The sequence below is a fragment of the Bombus affinis genome, chromosome 5, assembly GCF_024516045.1.
Source record: "Bombus affinis isolate iyBomAffi1 chromosome 5, iyBomAffi1.2, whole genome shotgun sequence".
NCBI lineage: Eukaryota > Metazoa > Arthropoda > Insecta > Hymenoptera > Apidae > Bombus > Bombus affinis.
The window spans coordinates 7,912,884-7,928,825 of NC_066348.1; the positions used below are offsets into that span (position 1 = coordinate 7,912,884).

At 34.9% G+C, this 15,942-nt stretch overlaps 2 protein-coding genes across 9 annotated transcripts in view; one reads left to right on the plus strand and one right to left on the minus strand.

The window, feature by feature from the left end:
* LOC126916525 (monocarboxylate transporter 10-like) overlaps nucleotides 1–15,942 on the plus strand; it is a 335,858-nt gene that overhangs the window by 196,913 nt on the left and 123,003 nt on the right. The gene's annotated exons all lie outside the window — the stretch shown is intronic.
* Nucleotides 621–4,758, minus strand: LOC126916524 (nose resistant to fluoxetine protein 6-like). Its single transcript, XM_050722381.1, has 13 exons — nucleotides 4,305–4,758; nucleotides 3,553–3,797; nucleotides 3,276–3,469; nucleotides 3,032–3,153; nucleotides 2,687–2,929; nucleotides 2,397–2,604; nucleotides 2,141–2,306; nucleotides 1,975–2,054; nucleotides 1,807–1,902; nucleotides 1,604–1,733; nucleotides 1,354–1,528; nucleotides 1,120–1,262; nucleotides 621–1,041 (listed from the first exon to the last, which is right to left on the minus strand). Exons 1-13 carry the CDS (start codon nucleotides 4,528–4,530, stop codon nucleotides 892–894), a joined length of 2,178 nt encoding a protein of 725 aa, XP_050578338.1. The 5' UTR covers nucleotides 4,531–4,758; the 3' UTR covers nucleotides 621–891.

Below are 15,942 nucleotides of genomic sequence, written 5' to 3' on the forward strand. Positions count from 1 at the left end.
ATTTAAATAACTAATCAGCGTGTCTTATCTCTGCCAACGTGTCTCGTGATGTCATCTGTCGTTTTTTCGGATAGGTCTGACCTTACATTCAGATTGTCACATTACATCTAACACTGAATGTATATTCCGCCCGTTTAAGTTAACTAAAGAGAATTATTCATACTAATAAATAATCTTTGCTGTTACATTACTTTCGAGGTCAGCGTCTCGAACACTCTATATGCGTTTGAATCTTGAATAATGGATTAGGTTTCGATCATTCTTTACTTACCTTATGGTCTTATGGCGACCGGTTAGACCATGATCGTACAAAAATCAAGAAGCTGTAAAGTTGGAATTTGTGGCGTTTGTGGTCAAATTAATCCTATTTTCCTAAATCCTATAAATCCTAAATATTAATCCTATTAAAAAATTGGTGCTGAAGATTTGTATCGTCAATGGAATTTCAGTATGAGACAGCACGATTTACTTTTTATACGTGAACTTGCAGCATTGTCCACGCGTTTTCTTGTCGTATTCTCCAAGTGTTTTGTTTTTTAACATGCAAGGCAACTGGCAGTGTTAGGAACGAGCAGTGTTAACAACTGTGAGAAGCTCGCCGTGTACTGAACAGCAAAGACTTTTCTCTTCTTTCAGTGATCTTTATTTATTTGTATATGAATTTCTTTTCGACGTCCAAATCACTTTCTTAGAAGAATGTACAACATTTTCGCGCAAGTGAATCTCTTAATTAATTCCCCTTCTTACATGTTTGAAAATATTAAATAACATTGCGAATCATGTATAATGAAACGTTATGAAACACTGAATTACGCTGAGTTATATATATTTTGACATATGAAAGGTTAACTTCCTATTATTAGTTTAATAATTTAATAATTTAATAATGACTCAGAGGAATTTATCACCATCAACTTCTTTCTTTTTTTTTGGTGCACCATTACACAATTTCAGAAGTGATGCAAATGGCATTTCGACTGTTACGAATAACAAAATAGAAGCAATGAAGCTACAAACAACGATTGCAATGAACAGAATACCCTGAAAAATAGAAACGTTATTTCATAGTACTAATACTACGTCGAAATTGTCCAAATGAAATAATTTCATTATACTTACAATGGTGACGTTATCAATATAGAAAGGATAATAACGTGAAGAAAGAACCGAAAGTATAAAAATAGGGTTTAGAAGATAAGCACCATACGTAAATTTACTCAAAATAACGAAAATATCTAGTGATAAGATTTTCTTCACGATACCTGCAAACGTATCAAATATACTTGGGTGTAATTTACAGTAAGAAGAATAACATTAACGCATTAATGAGTGACATGAAAAATATCGAATTACCGGCATGGCTCGTGGTGCATACAACTACCACCCAGGCAATACCTAAGGCCCAGCCTACTCTACTGAGGGACAAATAAAGAATGGATAGACTTAAGGATACGTTCTTGTTATCAAATCCGAAGAGAATCGTACCATTACATAAAGTTGCCAAGATCCATCCAATGATTAAGGTTTTCTGTAAGATAAATTTAATTGCATTATTGAAAGATGTACAGGAATATAGTTGTAACGAATAAACGGTATACATTACTTTTGATAAATGTAATTTGAAATCGCATTTTGTAAGAAGCTGACATGTAGCTATTCCTATGAGATAAGGGGATATTCTACACCACGGTCGTATATAAATGTCTGTCCCCGCGTTATAGATTGCGGTAATCCTAGGAAAGTAAATATAAGTGTATTTACAAATTCCTTATGTTATAAAGAATGTGAAACATTTTGTATGCTTACGAATGCTGGTAATTAATGGTGTATCCCGTGTAAGCGACTGTTACTATCGATAAAATTATGCTAAGAACGCCTAACCCAGTGGCAATATTGTAATGCCTGAAACAGTCGAATTTAGTGGTCGGGTAAAACTGGCCAATGAATGACTACAAAACCAAATTTCAAACTCACGTGATCGATAACATTAGGAGAAGAGTACCAAATACGGAAAACTGCATATCATTGGGTAGGTACCAACTCCAAATGAGACACTGCAAACAGTTCTTCTCTTCAAAACGATTCTTTTCTAGTAATGCGAAAGATGTTTGCAATGAATTATCTCAGAAAATATACGTACTACGTCATTCCAATGGTAGAAGTTGTTTATGTAAAGTATGTTAGTCCACCAATATTTAGAACACTTCTCACTTGGATGCTCATAGGGAAGAAGTGCTGAGACATGATCATGCCAGGTAAAATTCAATATCGATATCAGTATAACGATGAAATATGCAGGTGTAAGTCTTCGAAATTAATATTATTATTATTTCATGATCATTGTATACGCATCAGGCATAAATTACAACATAAAGACATATTAATATTATCTATACCTAATATATCGTTTGATGATTACTTGAATGAACATATTCGCCCTTTCTGTTATAGACAGTGTTCTCTTCATTTTTTGTTTTTCCTTGAGAAAAATATAAGACGACAGAAAACCACTCATAAAGAAAAACGTGTCCACCGGAAACGTCGGATTATTTATGATTTTCATGAGCACTTCATCGTTCCTCATGTAGTAAAGCGATTTGTTAGCTGCACACACGATTGGTGTCGTTAAAAGAAATATATCAGAAATATTAGCGAAATTAAAACGCGATTGAAATTCATTTCTTACCCATAACATGAAACCCGAACATTATCAAATGCCCGAGAATAATCCATAGCATTCCCAACACTCTCATACCGTAGAATATACGCAAAGGCTCTGTACTCTCTTGTATTTGAAATAGATGCCGTGCATTTCTGAGCAGCGAAAAACAGAGCAGATATTGGTTCATGTGATTTTGTTGCCTGGACTCTGAAGGTGCCGGTCCATCGTCACTGGTTTTGCATTTTACTTTTCTTACATTCTTCAATTCTATTCAAAGTTAACCGTACGTCATATAGATTCCCATGAAATAAACTCGTGGCGATCAGAATCATTAACGGAATACCAGGTATTGTCGTATGTATCGCTTACCCTCCGTATTTCCATCTTGAAGCCGAATGATTTTCTTTTCGCTGTTTACATGGTTTCGATGGACGGAAATATCGTATACTGTGGCCGCTGTCACGGTAGTAAACAACAATAGCAAAACTCCTCTGTAATCAAAGTTTTAAAGTTTCTACTTGATATTTATTCGAACGCCGATCATGATACTTGTATCTATGTCTATTGAGAATAGAAATTAGGACTATCGATTAAGAGCATGAAATTTACATACATGATGGAGATCATCTTTGAAGAGAGGAGCCATTGATAATCATTCACCAAATCAGTGACTTCCTGGAGTCTGAAGTTTATGGTAAAAAGTTCTCCAATAAAAAGAGTTTTATTATGCAAGACTTTATCTAGCATTGTAGCTACATCGTGTTTGGTGCAGGAAGCCGGTAGACAAAGTCCAAGTGTCACCAAATCCTAAAAGAAGAATTCGTCATAATCATAAAAACCGGTAATGTAATTCTGATTATGTCAATTGTGGAGCATATCCACGTGCTTACTTCGTTTGGTAATTCTTGGTGATATTGCATAGTGCTACTGTGCCGCATGCGTCCAATAAAAAAACGAAGCTCAAAAGGTGGAAGCTCCTCGTTCGAATTCCGGTATCTCGTATTGTTCTTTAGTTTGTTCTCCGCGATAAACAACGTGCGATTTTGAGAGATGCTGATGCAAGCTAGGTGATCTCCTAACCAATAATTGTGTCCATTCAGAAATCCCCCGGGTGGCACACCACTGGTGTCCAAAGCTTAAAGAATATATGATACTGCATTGGAAATATCTGATGATACAATTGGCAATAAGGATTTTAAGCGGTAAGGAAGTTGAATGCAGAATTTGTCGTTTCATGTTTGAAGCCAGAAGATGCAGTTAGTTGAGAGAACCCACTTCCGCACTTCAAACGAAGGAACTAATTTCTAGCGCATGGTGCGAAGGAAGTCTCGATGGTCGGGATTGAGTGGACGAAAAATTATGCAGTTTATACAATTGCGACATGATCAGGGCTAGAAAAATTGTGGCGATTACACACAAGTTGTTTTTGTTGTTATTGGGGTGAATTGGGGTGTACCATATGTAAACAAATGTGTATCACGAAACACAATCGCAACCACAGTGTATAATTATTCGAATTGTACATCGTTATAGCCCTATACATATTTCGTTCGGTAAATTTCCTTCCTTCCTTTGTTGGCAATGGACTGGCAGTAGCTTTGTCGAACGAAATTCGTCAAAATATTTTGAAAATTACATTTACCTCTTAGACCCCAAAATATCTGGTTATTAACAGCATTACGAAATTCATCAATCTCCGTTCGACATCTGCTGGAATTTAGAAGATCAGCATTTTCCAAAATGGCGTACGCCGGAAGTACCTTCCTCATGGTCACTGAGTCTAGCGTGGTCGCTTGGGTCGTCACATAAATCGTTGTTAATGATAAAAGGGATAACCATATCCACGACGAAATATTTCCGTACTTCATACTTTGGAGTAAAATTTACACTCGGATTACTGAAAATCTCTATTGAAAAAAATGGTTAAACACTCAAATGTCCATTATTTTCTCTTATGCGATGAAGTACGTTGTCACACACTTTTTACTATAGTCGATTAAGAATATGGCTACTATAATATGAGTGGAATGTTCAACTCAACTATGGGGAGCCAACTTCTTCTAGAAAGACCGCAGGAAGACTAACCGTGTCCACCAAGGAACGTACCATTTTATGACGTAAGACGCTGAAAGTGATTTTGCATGTTCCATCCTTTTGCCGATTGCCGAGTTACAGACTTCAGTTAAATTAACTTCGTCTGTTATTGGCTCGTGATTGTTAGAAATAATGAATTAGCATATTTATGCTCTTTTGAGAAAACTTTTAATTTCTTCAGTTTCTTTTTGCGGTTCAGTATTTGATAGTATTAGAATCTTATGATGTAATATCGAATCAACTAAGCATTTTTGTCGCAGTACTAACGATTCCAGGTGTCCTTCGTCTTTTGCTCGAATGTAAATGCGATATATCATTAGATATTTATTCCTTTTTTCAATATTCACAAACGCTCATTTATATAATAGTTTTAATCGTGTAAATGATGTACGCTGATAAGATGGATTTCCATTTCGTCGAATGTACAATGGACTTTCTGTATTAATCTCAACTCGTATATGATACATGTACGAAACATTCATGGGAAACATTCTCTAGTGATGCTGATAACCTACTCGTGCAAGGATAGATTTTAAAACTTCTGATGAAAGAGATTTCGCAACAAGAATAATCAACATTTTATTAGCGCTTTAATGAGTATGGACGTCTTAAAACATCATTTATTTTATTTGTTATAGACAGGTATTTATCTGGACGTCTTTAGAATGTTATGTAATTAAAATTCCAGTGTGCCATTTTACAGGGTTTTATCAATAAAATATACATTATAAAATATTTTCTGAGGCGCAACTAGAATGATTATACCATATAAGTCGTACAACAATAACAATCAACTATATCGTAACGTATGTAACTTAGAAAAATATAAGAAAAGTTTACGAATGCTAGTAGTATCGCTTTAGATCGTTTGGTCGCGGTTTCCATTCAAACGTTAAGAACAACATTCCTTTTACTCGCTCCAAAGAAATATTGCGATGCACTATTGAAATTTGTAACACATTTCAGATATGCCATATATTAGTCATGAAATAATTATTAAAAGATTTATTCACGTTCGAATATTTCAATATTAATGAATATATTCGCTGACTACGCACGTTCGTTCATGAATAAATATATTGACCATTAAAATGTTTCTTTTAGTATTTACATGTGCATATACACAGTGATATTTCATTCCACCATTGTTTGGTAACAAACGTTATTAACTCCTCCGTCGTTAGCGCCTCCGTCAGGTAGGTCGAACGATTTAAATAAGAAGATCGAACTAGAGACTAGGCGAAATTCTTTGACCGCAGTTTATTCTAACACTTAACTGAAATTAACAAAGAAATAACAAATTAGAAGGAAAAATTGTACTCGTAAAAGGTGGGAGACCATGTATGAGGTCGTATGATTCGCAGCGAATTAAAGACGAACACGATGAACATGTAAATGATGAAAATTTTACGAGTTGTACGGCGAAAGTCGATTTATGTCGCTGCGTGCTTTTCATCCCGTTGGAGAATTTACATCGTTAAACACGCAGCAATTGAAAGCGTTGCATCATTTAAACAAGAAACCAACAACATTGACTGCAAAAAGCAAAAAGTTTACTTACCAGCCTTGACGATTCGACAAGCTAAATCCTCGAGCTACCGAACATCTTCGAAAATCGTCGTTGGAACTTCAACATTCGGAAAACAATGATTTACGCCTCGACGTTGATATAATAACAAACGCGACGACGTAGATGACCGGGATTCAAAAAGTAAGAATCAAGACGGATCAAGACGTAGAAACTGTTTTACGCTAGAACATAAAAAGTAAGTTGTAGCCCGAGGGCATTAATTAGTAAGGCAGAAATAATCGCTGAAGATCTCACCTTCTGATTAGATCAGTTCGAAGCATAGTTTTTTTAAAAACGATACGTAGACACATGTAACATCCAACCGGCGACGTTGCAAGAATTTTTATAATAAGAATAATTAAGAATAAGAGCGTTGTGACAACTTCTTCCTTAGATCGCCAAATAAAGCCAACAATAGCCGTCCAATGCGAATGGTCTGCATCAAAGCAAACACAACGTATCGTTTGACGTGCTGCAGAGTTTTAATGTAAATTAGTTTGCATGTTTCATAAGATGACAAAATTTTATCTGTGCGCGTTCGTAACTCCAGGGCGATAGTAATTTTAAATAAAATTCCTATGCAACTGCAGCCCTGTTTTGTCTTAAAATGCTGTACCTCAAAGAGATAATTTCAGATTTCATAGAAGACGTGACATGTTATTACCAAAATAATAGAAGTTTTTCCATCATTATGTCTAACGTTACAGTGTCAGCAAATTGTATAACACGACATAAATCTTCCTTCCAAGTTATTCGTGTATTTTTCTCTCCTTCCGGGTACAAGAGATCATCTTCTATGTTTTTCAGTTTCCTCTTCTTCTCGTTTGATCATATAAATTCTTGGAATTTTTGCGATATTTGTCTGATTACGTCGGTTACGATATTGACTATTGATTTTCTGACCTTTTAACTTCTGTACTTTACATCAACTGGTGTTACTAGTCACAAATTAATACGATAAACGGTGAGTTTGCATAAATAATGGATCTTCGTCATACTGCAACATTTTATGTGATAATTGTACTACTCTGTATTTGATTTCCGCTTAATATATTCAATTCAGCGAAAAGCTTTTTCACGAGACTGATATCCAAAAATTATTTGCAGAGCTTTACGTTTTTCGATAAAGTATTATCATATACCCTTCGTATAACTTTGACTGAAATTTTCGACTTTACTCACTTTCCATCAATTCACCTTAACGTTACTTTGATATCGACGAATAGAATTTCTATTTGATATCAATTTTACGAATGTAAAATATCAAGTTATATATAAAACGAATTAAAAAGTATACAATGTTATTCGTAAATTAGTCATTGACGTAACGATGAAATTAATGCACGATAAACCAGACCTGGATATAATGTACCATAATTATTGCAGCCTTTTTGCATGATTGCATATTGTTTGTAAATGCTTGTAGTCGGTTTTTTAATCAGGCAGCTATTAACTCCTTGAATTTCCAACAATAAAACGGATATTGTTGATTCAATCCATTTACCAACTACTGTATTACACATCTCTTGTTGCGCATCGTCGAGAGACTACTTGAAACATCATTTATCATTATTTCATTCTACTACATATGTTTTGAAGGATTACGCTTTATTCGTAGTAAGTAGAAAAAAAGTAGAATATAATATAATGGCTGGTACTTGATGCAAATTAAATGCACAGAAGTATGAATTGTAAATTTAATGTAGAAGATTACCATTTTCCTGTTTCATTTTGAAGAAAAACTCAATGTTCGATGAATAAAATATCTAGAAAGAAATACATATCATTTCAGGAATTTCTGTATTCTTTCTTCATCGACTTTACTTTTCTCAAACAAAGTCGATGGGATAGTTAGAGTTACTAAACTTAAAAATTTCAAATCTTCTTGGTTTCATGATCTTGTATTTTTAGATTTACGATCGCCGATATTTCAAATCTACGTAGCCTTGAACTATCGGACGATTAGATCTTTTATGTCTTTACAAACTTCACGTTCACAATTTTATATTTGCGACGAACCAAACAATTTTTATAGCTGTAATGTTTCTGGTTTTAAATCTTTCATTATCCTTCCATCCCAGTCCAACGAAAATATTCATCGAAGTTTCACAAACTTGAATATTTCGTCCATTAATATTCTTCAGCTTAAAAAAAAAAAAAAAAAAAAAAAAAAAAAAAAAAAAAAAAAGAAAAGAAAAAGAAAAAAAAATAGCCGGAGAGAGAATTTAAGGCACATTAAATATAAGAATAACTGTCTCTAACCGTCTGAACTTCTTATCAAAACAAAACCGTTAAACTGTAAATTTACTGTCATAATTATTACAAATTACTTACATAATTATTAAGCGAATTTGTTCTCAAAGAAAAGGTCGCTGGTCAACGTGTTTGTGACAGACGACTGCACGAGTCAGAAACTGGTTTTTTTCTTTTTTTTCTTTTTTTTCTTTCTTTTTTTTTTATTATTATTATTATTATTGAAATTCACAATTTGTCCAATTTGGACATTTGGTGGAATTTTTTAACGGTTAAATTAGCATGTTAGTGGCTACCCCTAGCGGGGTACCATCCTCGTGTTTGTTAGGTTATGTCCTTTATAAGGTCTGCTGGGTGCTTCCTTTTTAGTCTTCTGTCCATGTTTATGGTTTTGTATGTTTCCGCAGCTAACCGGTTTGGGTGTGTTGCTATTCTTGATTTGTATTTCTCGGAGTATCTGCTAATTTCTTCCTTGACCGTTGGCATTCTCAGGTCCCTCCGTATATCTTCGTTTCTGACGTACCAAGGTTTGTTTACTATTGTTCTGAGGATTTTAGCCTGTATTACCTCTATTTTGTTTATATGGCTCATTGCTGCCGTCCCCCATAATGGTATTCCGTACGTCCAGATTAGTTTTATGATCGTTTTATATATTTTTAATTTATTTTCAATGCTTAATTTGGATTTTCGGCTTGTTAGCCAATGCATTTGTCTCCTTATTTTCTTTATTTTTTCTACTATTGATTTGATGTGTAGTTTCCGTGTGAGTTGTGTATCTAAGTTGAGTCCTAGGTATTTGACATGCTTTGTTTGCGTTATATGCGTGCCGTTCAATAGGATGTTTGGTGGTATCTTTTTTCGTAGCGTGAATGTAATATGGTTGCATTTATTGGGGTTTGCTTTTATTTGTTTTTCTTGTAGCCACTTTCCTATTTTTGTGATATGTTCTTGTAGTATTTTGACTGCCGTTTCTGGGTTGGTATGCCTGACTAGTATTGCTGTGTCGTCCGCGAATGTCAGTACTGTGTTATTGGTAGTTGTTGGTATGTTCGCCGTGTATAATGTGTATAGTATTGGGCCTAGGACGCTTCCTTGTGGTACCCCGGCCTTGATGTCTTTAACTTCAGAATGTGTGTCTTTGATTTTTATTACGAAGGTTCTGCTGCTTAGGTAGGATTTTATTAATTGGTGTATTTGCTCCGGGAATTGTTTCCTAATTGTTTGTAGTAGACTTTCATGGTTAATTTTATCGAATGCTTTCTCTATGTCTATACTGTTATGTTATACACTATGTCTATACTATTCTCTATGTCTGTGCAGTATTCCTTGTTTTCTAGTGCTACTATTATTTCGTTTATAAGCCTGTGCATTTGCTCTATCGTGGAGTGTTTGTTTCTGAAACCAAATTGGTGATCCGGTATTAGTTTTTTTTGTCTCTATTATTTTTTTTATCCGGCAATATATTATTTTTTCCAGTATTTTGGAAAATACTGGAAGCAGAGATATTGGTCTGTAAGATGCAGTTTGGTGCGGGTCTTTGCCTGGTTTATGTAACATTTTGATCTGTGCTAATTTCCATGGTTTGGGGAAGTATTGAATTCTTAGAATGGCATTGAATATTATTGTCATTAGTCTTATTGCTTTTGGCGGAAGGTTTTTCAAGATTTTACCATTGATTAGGTCGATTCCTGGCGCTTTGTTGTTTTTTGTTTTATCAATTATGTTTCTAATTTCTTGTGCTGATGTTTTAGGTATGGTGTATTCCTTGTCGGTTGTGGTAATAGTGGTTTGCGCATCCTCCTCCGTATGACTTTTGAGGTTGCTGTTGTTGATAATGTGTGGTGTGAATGTGTTGCAGAGGTGGTTGGAGAGAATTCTTCAGCTTGTTCTTCGTTGCTTCTTGCCCATGTGTTATCTGCTTTTCTGATTGCCGGGACGGGTATTATTGGCTTCTTTATTTTTTTCGTGGCTTTCCATACTGAGTAGTTGGTGTTCTTGTGTGTAGAGAGTGTCCCTATGAACTTTGCGAATTCGTTATCGTTGTGCTCCTTTATTTTGTTTTTTATTTCCTTTGCAAGTTTGTTTAAGTGTTTTTTGTTTTCTCGGGTTCTGTATTTTTGCCATTTTGCTTTTGCTTTTCTTTTTTCTCTGATTTTGTCGAGTATTTCTTGCGGGATTGTTATTGTTTGTCTGCTGGTTGATTCGGGTGTAGTTGTTGTCCTTGCTGCTTCTTGGATAGTTGCTGTCAATGTTGCTACTGCCTGTTCTATGTGTTTAGGAGTTTTCAACGGGATGTTGCAGCTTATTTTGCTTTCTATTATTTCTTTGGATGTTTGCCATTTGGTGGATTTATTGCATAGTGTTTCTGGTTTGCTATAGTGTATTGGTTTGTTTCTGTATTCAATTATTATGGGTGTATGATCGGAGCTGAGCTCGAGGTTGGGTGTTATTTTTAGTTTATTTGTGTTTAGTCCCCTTGTAACTGCAAAGTCCAGAAGATCTGGTTTTTTGTTCAGGTCAGTCGGCCAATGTGTCGGTGTTCCTGTGGATAATATATTGAGGTTATTATTTCTAATGTATTTTTCCAGTGTTTTGCCTCGAGGTGTAATGTTTCTTGACCCCCATAGCGTGTGCTTTGAGTTGTAGTCTCCCGCTGCGATGTACTTGTCCCCTAGGTCCTGGAAGTATTCTTCCCACATTTGTGATGTTATTTTGTGTCGCGGAGACACATATACTGCTGACAACTGGAAATAGTTGCTGCTAGTTTGAACTGTAACAGTGGTTGCTTGTAAATATTCTTTGTTAACTTGGCTGTGTAGATAATGTTTGATATCATTTCTGACTATCACTGCTGTCCCTCCGTGAGCTTTTCCTGAGGGGTGTTTGGTATCATATATGGTGTAGTATGGTATTTTCAAGTAGCTTTTTGTAGTGAAGTGTGTTTCTGAGACAAGTAGTATGTCTATATTGTTATTGTATATGAATGTTTTAATTTCAAGGGCCCGTTGTTGTAGGCCATTTGAGTTCCAGGCTGCTATTTTTAACGTGTCCGTTTTTATTTTTTGCTTAGCACGTTTGTAAGCAGTTGTAGCATGACTGTGATTTATTGGGTTTGCTGTCTGAGTACTGCGTTTTGTTCGCTTATCATTCTGGTTAGCATTTCTGTGTTCTTTATGGATTGTTTGAGCAGTTCTTTTATTTCTGCAGTGTCATTGTTACTGTTGCTGTGGTATTGGTTGTCTGTATGTGTCGTTTGGCTGGTTACTTGAGCATAGTTTAGACTACCAATGGTGTTGGTGCTGATGGGTTTGGAGTTTGTTGCTTGCTCTGTATTTGGTATAATTTCGGGTTTCGTGCTGTCCTGTTGGGCTTGTGTGTTAGTGATTGTCCTGCTTCGTAGGGGCGGGAACAGCTTGCGTTGTAATTGTTTCCTAGCTTCGCAAGCTTTATAACTGGCTGGGTGTTTTCCGTTGTAGTTATAGCATCTAACCTCCTCTATTTTTCCCGTGGATGGGCAGTGTATCGTAAGATGATTTTTTGCGCATTTAACGCATGCCGGGGTTCTATTGCAATAGTTTTTAGTGTGTCCGTATTGTTGGCACCTTATGCATTGTGGGATTTCTTTTTTATGTCTAGGTGGCTCCACTTTTACTATTGTGTTTAGTAATTTTTCTATATCGTATATTTCTTTGTTGTTGTTTCTAGGTTCTAGTTCAACTAGGAATAGCGGTAATGGTTGTTTGGTATCGTATTTGTTAATGTTATTAATTGTCCTTACCTGGTGTCCGATTTTTGCCAATTCTGCACTTATTTTTCCGGTATTTGTTTTTGGGTGTAGTCCCCTGATTACTGCTTTGTAGCTTTTGTCAGTTTTGAGTTGGAAAGTGTGATACGCTGCATTTTTATCCTTTAGTTATCTTGTCACTTTTCTGAATGTGTCTGGGGTGTTGGTTTGCACTTTCACCTGTTCTATTTTTATCTGTTTGATGACATAGTTGTCTTTCCCTGGGGTGTTGTTTAGTAGTTCGATGAGGGGGTCAATTATTTTCGCATCTATGTATATCGGTGATGGTTTGGGGATGCGGTTTGTCGGACTTTCCGTTGGGTCCGTTGCTGCCTTTTCTGGCAGTGCGCTGAATGGATTATGCAGCTTGATATCTTGTAGCCATTGTTTTTTTCCAAATGTATCAATTTTCCTCGCCCTTGCGAGCGGGGTTACCTTCCGTTTTTTGCTGGAGGTTGCCACCGTCCAGCTTTCTTCCTGGTGTATTGGTATGTTTTGCTCCCCGTCGGATTGTGTTGTTTCCATAATATCGTCTTTTTTCTCTACATATATAGAGTCTGTAGCTTTATTTATGAAATATGTTTCACCGGAATTAACTATTTTTATTGGTGGAATCTGCATGATTCCACGTTTTGTCGATTTTTGGCCTTTACTTTGCCCAGGCGGAACTCCAGAAACTGTTTTTCAGAATATCGAGAAAGGGGAGCACAAAGAATAAAGAAAGTTGCAATTTTTCTGCGACACATGTTAGCGCGTTTTGTTTCGTTCTCAACGGTTGCAGTCGTAGAATACGTTTCCAGTTCGCTAGGGACCAACTCGAAGCTGATAAGCCTCTTCTAACAATGTCTAAACTGTCTGGACCATCTTGCCTGTTCGATTAAAAATAAATGGCGATCTGTTATCAAGTTTCTCGATATCGAACAGCGCACAGTGTGCTCTTGAGACGAGGTGTAGGATTTTAGGTTGAGTGGTGTCTTGTTGAGCTGATTGGTTCCTTGAAAGGAGAACTTGCGTCTTCGTGTATCGAAAGAATGACTTTGGAGGAATGAAAATATTGATTATTACTCGATATTGTATAGGTCGATGATTAATTCCATCTTGTTTATAATAGTTTCTGTCAGTGAATAGCGAACGAGCTGTGATTTATTTAATATTTAATAAACTGTGTTCATTATTTTATATATATTTATTGGCAAATGATAGAACAGACAAACTATAACTAATTAACTAAAACTGTTTCGTAATAAACTAATAAATTACATCTGGAGCAACTAAATCAATACAACTAATTAACTCGTAACGACTAACGACTTCCATCACACATAAGTTTTTGTACTCGTCCATGACTAAATATGGTCGTGTTCGCTTTTCACCTTCCCAGTCACCTTTTCTTCGCAAAAGGATCATGGACGCGCTGAACCTGATGACTCATGGAGATTTGCTGTTTCTTTTGGTCCGTCAGCACTTTCACTTTTAAATTTATAATTAATTAAATTAATTAAATTAAATTAATTAAATTAAAACAATAATTAAATTTATAATTAATTATTGTTTTCGTACTGCTTAAAAATTCATTGAGTTCTATACGATCATTTTACGATGCCACAGTGATGATTCAACATCTTGTAAAGATGATTCTTGTGGTAGATATGGATAAAATTTGCGTTATTTATTTAATATGTTTATTCTCAAATTTCATTTAATATATATACAAATTATAAATACGATTTCATTTCGAATTCTCGAATTTGTTCATTTCTTTACAATCCAATTTCTCCTAAATCCAAAATTTCGAACTTTTAAATTCTAAAATCAAATATTTTGAAATAACTAACGTTTATCAAGATGGAAAAGTTTATTCGTCCATCAAAGTTTGATTTTTTCCTTTGAAACATTTATTTACTCGTGTTTTCATTTATTCGGTATATCATTCGTGTATGATAAAATAAAATTAAATATTAAATATCGAGATATCTATAAGGCAAATACGCTACCTGAGTATTAAGTTGTCCGGAAAGTGTCTTTCTTTTACAGACACGTCTTTTACAACAACGCATCTTTATACGAACATGAAACCTAGTCTGTCAGACATTGTGATCTTTAGTTCGATAGAACAAAATGGATCATACGTAATTGGATAAAATAATATAAATAATAATAAATTTAAAATAATAAATAAAAATAAATAGTATAAATAATAATAAGTAAATAATAATAATAAATAAATAATATAAATAACATAAATTTGTGCATCCATTATTTCCTTATAAAACGAAAGAAACTTTTCGCACGACCTAATATTTTACAGGTATGTAAGGAAGTAATTTACTTACCTCATACCATATTAATGTCTCGCGATTACCGAGATACGTGCACGCTCGAAATTGTAATTAATTATGTTAGACACGAGCACCTTGTGATTTTCAAGAACTAAAATCTTTATAATTTGAAATTTCATCACGATTTCGGAATTTCATCACGATTTCGGAATTTCATCACGATTTTGGAATTTTATCACGATTTTGGAATTTCATCACGAATTATTATAAAGATTGAATATTTATGCGATGGCAATAGTTTTATTAGATTTCTGTATTTGATAGTAACTGTTTATTCATCCATTACGTGACATTATTTTATGAAATAATTCTGCATTTCAGAAATTATACTACACAATTATCAAGATGAACAATGTATCGTATGTTCAGAATAATTAATCGTTTATATATTCTACGTAGATGTACATAGTCATTTGCCAACAAACTCTTCTTCCAGATGAAAAATAAAAAGTGGATTTAAAAAGTTACCTCTCTACGATCTTACAGCACGCAAATCAATATTTCGAAAATGTTTTAATTTACATACAAAAAATTATGCGTTTCTAAATTATTTCTTTACGACTTTGTGATTCGTAGATAATTAATCCATAATTGTTTAATCTACAGATATATGTTACCGTTAGATTTAGGAGCATGTAACGAATCTTCATTCGGACTAGCCATCGTTGTTGTACGATAGAGATTATATTTACTGGTATAAATATGTTCTTAGGTTCAATAACGAATCCACAGCCAACGAGGTAACTCTTTGTTAAACGTCGTATATGTTCTGAAGCACAAAGTAACGTTTGCTATGACGCTCGGTATAATACTGCACGTAAAGACGATGTGAAAACTCTTTAAGGTGATCGCAAGAATAAAAATCTGATGGAAACCTTCCTCTCCTTACCATCGCATTTGTTTGTTGTATATTGGCCGGGGATACCAACAAAATTCCAGCCGCAGTTGCTAGGCAGCCCCGCTTAGCGGCGACATTGCTCTTGCCGGGGGTTTGATTATTAATACAACGTGTGTCCCATAATATTGGCATTTCTCTCTTAGGTAAAAACGTCCATTCCGTGACCGTGGCTACGGTCAGTGACCAGTTGTGTCACCCAAGCCCACTGTCACAAATCTCGGGCAAACACAATCGGATTGAATCATAACAATTACTTCTAAGTTTTATTTAAGTACAGCTATAATAAATAGTCTAGATTAAAATATTGGACATCTTCCCAAAAATTCCAAAATAAAGGCCCCG

Excerpts from the sequence above, each read along its gene's own strand:
- LOC126916524 (XM_050722381.1), bottom strand. The coding sequence starts at position 4,530 with ATGAAGTACGGAAATATTTCGTCGTGGATATGGTTATCCCTTTTATCA. Across the intron at positions 1,734-1,806 it reads ACCATTAATTACCAGCATTC|GATTACCGCAATCTATAACG; the intron begins GTAAGCATACAA and ends TTACTTTCCTAG. Across the intron at positions 1,263-1,353 it reads ATGCACCACGAGCCATGCCG|GTATCGTGAAGAAAATCTTA; the intron begins GTAATTCGATAT and ends ATACGTTTGCAG.